The 4,939-nt window shown below is 50.4% G+C and overlaps 1 protein-coding gene across 1 annotated transcript in view; it reads left to right on the top strand.

Annotated features, from left to right (window-relative positions):
- Positions 1-4,939, top strand: part of LOC105826139 (voltage-dependent N-type calcium channel subunit alpha-1B) — a gene marked incomplete at its 5' end in the record, with an annotated part of 125,264 nt that overhangs the window by 19,105 nt on the left and 101,220 nt on the right. Inside the window, 2 exons of the mRNA XM_012664068.1 lie at positions 21-221; positions 1,191-1,408. Coding sequence (XP_012519522.1) covers positions 21-221; positions 1,191-1,408 — 419 coding nt within the window. The remainder of the gene's footprint in view (positions 1-20; positions 222-1,190; positions 1,409-4,939) is intronic.

Genomic DNA, 4,939 nt, shown 5'->3' with positions numbered 1-4,939 from the left:
GGCGCTGCGTCCGGGGCCAGGAGCGAGCGGCGCGCGCGGCACCGCGGCGGCCCCAGGGCCGGGCCCAGGGAGCCGGAGAGCGGCGAGGAGCCGGCGCGGCGGCACCGCGCGCGGCACAAGGCGCTGCCCGCGCACGAGGCCGCGGAGAAGGAGGCCGCGGAGAAGGAGGCCGAGGTCGCCGAAGCGGACAAGGAGAAGGAGCTCCGGAACCACCAGCCCAAGTGAGTGAGCGGTCAGAGGAGAGCCTGGTGACTGTGGGGACCTCGGGGTCCGGCCTCACCTGCGAGTCCGGGGACGGGGCGTGGGCCTGGGGTGGTGCTGAGCCCCAGTGCCCCGGCTGGCGGGAGAGGGTCCGCAGGGCCGGGGTGCAGGCTGGCCGGGGTGGTGACAGTCGTGCCTGGCAGGGCTGACCTGTGACATGCTGGAAGCTGCTTGGCAGGGAGTGGGGCTCAGCGTCAGCCTTGATTTGATGGCGCCCGCGCCCAGGAGCAGGGAGGGCTGGGGGAATCGTTGAGCCTGGTTTGGGACACCCTGACTTCAGAACGAAGTGGCCCAGCAAGAAGAGAAAATCGGGGAATGCTGTGGAAGGAGGGCCTGAGGGAGTCCGGGAGGGGTAGACCCGGAGGGCCCGGCTGTGTGGCCAGCACAGACCCTCCCCCTCCAGCTGGCCAGCTGCTCCTGGCAGGGCCTGACTCCGATTGTGGACCTGGGGTAAGAGCAGCGGGTGGAGGCTGGGATGGGAGTCTCCAGCTTGCGACTGGCCACAAACTAACCGGACCTCTTGAAGCCAGAGTCTCCAGCTCAGGGTCGGCCCACCTGCCCCGCTGTTTTTATTTGCAGAGCTCTGTGCCCAGCCTTTGGCCTGGAGGGGCACTGGGTGGGGCCACTTAGGGAAACATCTTGCTCCAGGTTTCTTCACTCTGCAAACAATTCTGTTCCACATATATATTGTGATGCCAGCTGTGCCTGGCTTTGTGCCGGGGGCAGACACATGTCAGCTCCATCCCTACCTTTCAGACTTAAAGACACAGGTGTACAGAAGGTGATAAAAACTGTACAAAACGGCAGAGTAGCAGAGGAGGGTAGTCAGAAATGTGCTCGGTCTGGGTAGAGGTCTGAGGAGCTGGGTTTTGCAGACTGAATAGGAGTTTGGGGCTGTGCCAGACTCTGATGTGCATTCTTGGATGCAGGGAGCTGCACTGTGACCTGGAGGCCAGTGGGATGATGGGTGTGGGCCCTGTGCACACACTGCCCAGCACCTGTCTCCAGAAGGTGGAGGAACAACCAGAGGACGCGGACAATCAGCGGAACGTCACTCGGATGGGCAGCCAAGCCTCAGACCCGAGCACCGCTGTGCACATCCCGGTGACGCTCACAGGCCCCCCTGGGGAGACCACGGTGGCGCCCAGTGAGTATCTCCCTGTACCACCCTGTGCAGGTCCAGCTACCCCCTTCCCTCCTGCTCCATGGCAGACACTTGGGGACCCAGAGTGCCTCTGTGAATTGTCCCCCAGCTGAAGCAATAGTCCTTCACTGTCAGCGTTTGTCCCTCAGTTTCCCTTTGATTTCTTGTGCAGACCTGGCCCGGGGTGGTGACAGTCCTGCCTTGCAGGGCTGACCCTGCAGCATGCTTGAAGCTGCAACTGAGTCACTGAGGTGAAGCTCCACTCTCCTCCCCTCCAAAAATATTTGCAAGTTGCCAGCTAAGTGCCAGACACTGTTTTAGAGTGCTGGTAACATGGCGGGGGGGGCAGTCTTGTCACGAAGATAGACCACAAAATGGTAACAATTCTTTACAGTTGCACAAAAGCTGCGCCTTGACTGGGGTGAGGAGGAGGAGGTTCTCAGGAACGGTCTTCACGTGCGTTCACGTGCCAACACGGCCCCTGCTCTGAAGTCTCTCCCGGGCCTCTGCCTGAGCCGCCTTCTTTGTCCCCTTGCTCCCTCGCACGTTCGTTAGATCCCGGGCAAGCAGCTGCTCCGTGCCTGGCTGCCTGCAGGCACAGAGGGCATGGGTGAACAAGACGTCCCTTCTGTCTTCAAGCCAGTCTAGTAGGGAGAGACCTGCAGATGACGAATACAGCCCTTCACACAGTGGGGACAGTGCACGGGCATTTCATGAGCGCCCAAGGGGACCTGTCCCCTCTGAGTACAGAGAAAACATTCCAAGGGGGAGGAGAGGGGCCATAGAAACAGGGCTCACATGGCATCCCAGGGGGAGGACTTAGGTCTCAAGCGGACCAGGTAAACTCGGTCGGGTACCACCGCGTGCATGCACGTGTTTGCAGATGCATCCACACAGAGACCGTGCGTGTGCCTGTTGTCTCTCGCCCGGGGCTTGTGGACCAGCACATGCTTCCAGGCACAGCTGTGGAAGGCGGCAGGCTGTAGCTGCTCCGCCTCCCCTTTCTCTTTGCTTCCTTGGAAGACAGCTGTTCCTGGTCCATTCTCTTGTCTACTTCCTGTGGGCACAAGGGAGTCTCTGCCTTCCCTGCCACCTCCTCTGATTGTGTCTGGATTAGCTCGAGCACCAGCCTAGGGCCCCCACCTGGCTTTTATCCGTAGGAATCTAGATGTGGCCCCTCCCCACTCTCCGTCCTCCACCACTGCGGGCAACCCCTGATCTTGCACTGTCGCCATAGTTGTGCCTTTTCCAGAATGTCACAGGGTTGGAATCAGATAGTGGGCAGCCTCTTCTGATGGGCTCCTTTTGCTTACAACCTGCATTTCAGTTTCCTCCGTGTCTTTCTGTGGCTTGATAGCTCCTCCTCCTCTGGCACCGAGTGGATATTCCATCGTCTGGATGTGCCACAGTTTGTTCACCATTCACCTATGGAAGGACATCTTGGTTGCTTCCAATTTCCAGCAATCATGAATAAAGCTGCCATAAACATTCATGTTCAGGTTTATGTGTGGACATAAATTTTCAACTCATTTGGGTAAATGCCTGAGAGCACTGTTTTGGATTGTATGGTAAGACCATATTTATCTTTATAAGAAGCCACCACACTGACTTCTGAAGGGGCTGTACCGTTTTGCATTCCCGCCAGCAAGGAATAAGAGTCCTGTTGCTCCAATCCTCGCCAGCATTGGGTGTCAGTGTTTGGATTTTAGCCATTCTAATTAAGCTTGCAGGGGTATCTTGTTTAATTTGAAATTACCTGATGACATGTGTACATCTTTTGATATGCTCACCACCTGTGTGATCTTCTTCCGTGAGGTTCCTGTTCCGATCCTGTGCCCAGTTTTTATTTGGGTTGTTTATTTTCTAATTGTTGAGTTTTAAGAGTTATTTGTATATTGTGGATACGTGTCTTTTATCGGACGTGTGTTTTGCAAGATTTTTTTCCCAGTTTGTGGCTTGGTTTTTCATTCTCTTAATGTCTGGTGTTTCTGATTATCACTGTTGTGTGTGGTGTTAATCTGGTCTCTGTTATTACTTCTGCTAGAAGCAGAAATCTAGGTATTGATTTTTATACGATGATGATGTATCCTGCTAATTTTCTGAAGCTTCCCATTGTTTGTTACTTTTAGTGTTGATTCTCTTGTATTCTGCAAGTTTTTATCAAAAATTCTGCAAATACAGTTCTAACTCTTCCTTTCTGAGTCTTAGGCCTCATCATCTTTTTCTTGGTCTGACTTCACGGGCCATGCACTGTCCGTAACCATGGAGCTAGTGGGCACGCTCACACTGTTTCTGCCTACACCAGTAAGAGTCTGGCTTTGGGCCTGCGGGGTGTGTATATGTGTGTAAAATTGTGTTATTACATTCATTAATTCCTGTTTCAGTCAGTGTTTTTATCCAGACTAGATGTTGAGTTTTGTTGAAGGCCTTTTTAGCATCCATAGAGATCATATATTTTTTCTCCTAAAATGTGGAGGTTTATAGTAATGAATTTCCTGATATGAAGTTATCTTTGCAATCTTAGAATAAACCCAATCGGTGATCATATTTATTTTTTAATGTGCTGTTGGATTCTGTTTAATATTTTACTTAGGATTTTGGGGTTGATGTTTTTAAGTGTGATGTGTTCTGTAACTTTCTTATATTACGTTCGAGCATTATAAGGTTTAGAAATCAATGCCATACAGTTACCTCTTGCTTAATTTCACTGCTCCATTCCTGAAAATCAAATGTTCTGAATAGAAGTCCTATCTCCCATTATTCTCAATGATAAAAAATTATAATGTATCACATGTCAACTAAACATCCCCAACCTAAAATACAATCACAGACTGTTAAACAGCAAAAAGTAACAAACTATCGTCTTAGGACATAAAATGTTTAGCATATTTTTCCTAATCCCTAGTTAAAACAGCTGCTAATAAGCGGTTGCTTGGGCACCTCCTTTATTGAAACTTGTGCTTTTCAGAAACACCCACACGTGATCCGATAACCGGCCAACTGAATTTGGAATCTTGCCTCAGAGTTTCCATGCAAATTATTTTGTTAAAAACGTTATATTGAGTTTTGAGGATGTATATGTTTTTCCTACATAAACATTAGCCAAAAAATCCAGCATTGTAATGAGATTTATATATGTAATGAGAGACACATATGTTTTCCTGAAGTGCGGGCATCATAAAACCTGGAGGCCCTCCCTCTGCTGGGAAGTTTTGCCTGAGTAGACGTCTGTGGGTTGTGCGTGTTATTATTGGCTCATAAGAAGAGTTAGAATGTTCTCTTCCTGCCCCGCAGTAGTTCCAGTAGCACTGGAACTATCTGGTCTTTAGATGTTTGGTAGAATTCCCTCGTGAAATCACTGATGTTTGTCTTCTTTTGTAGGGTAGTTCTTTGATAATTTCTTTATTTCTGTATGGATCTTGTTCTGTTTAAACATTATTGTCTCCTGAGATGAGTTTGGTAAATTAAATTTTCTTAGAAATTATGGATTTGATCTAGGTTTTCCAATGTATTGACATAGAAGCATGAATGGCT

Source organism: Propithecus coquereli, unplaced genomic scaffold, assembly GCF_000956105.1.
Source record: "Propithecus coquereli isolate 6110/MARCELLA unplaced genomic scaffold, Pcoq_1.0 Scaffold858, whole genome shotgun sequence".
In the NCBI taxonomy this organism is placed as follows: domain Eukaryota; kingdom Metazoa; phylum Chordata; class Mammalia; order Primates; family Indriidae; genus Propithecus; species Propithecus coquereli.
The sequence above is the reverse complement of the archived record's forward strand: the minus strand, read 5'-3'. Positions and strand labels throughout refer to the sequence as shown.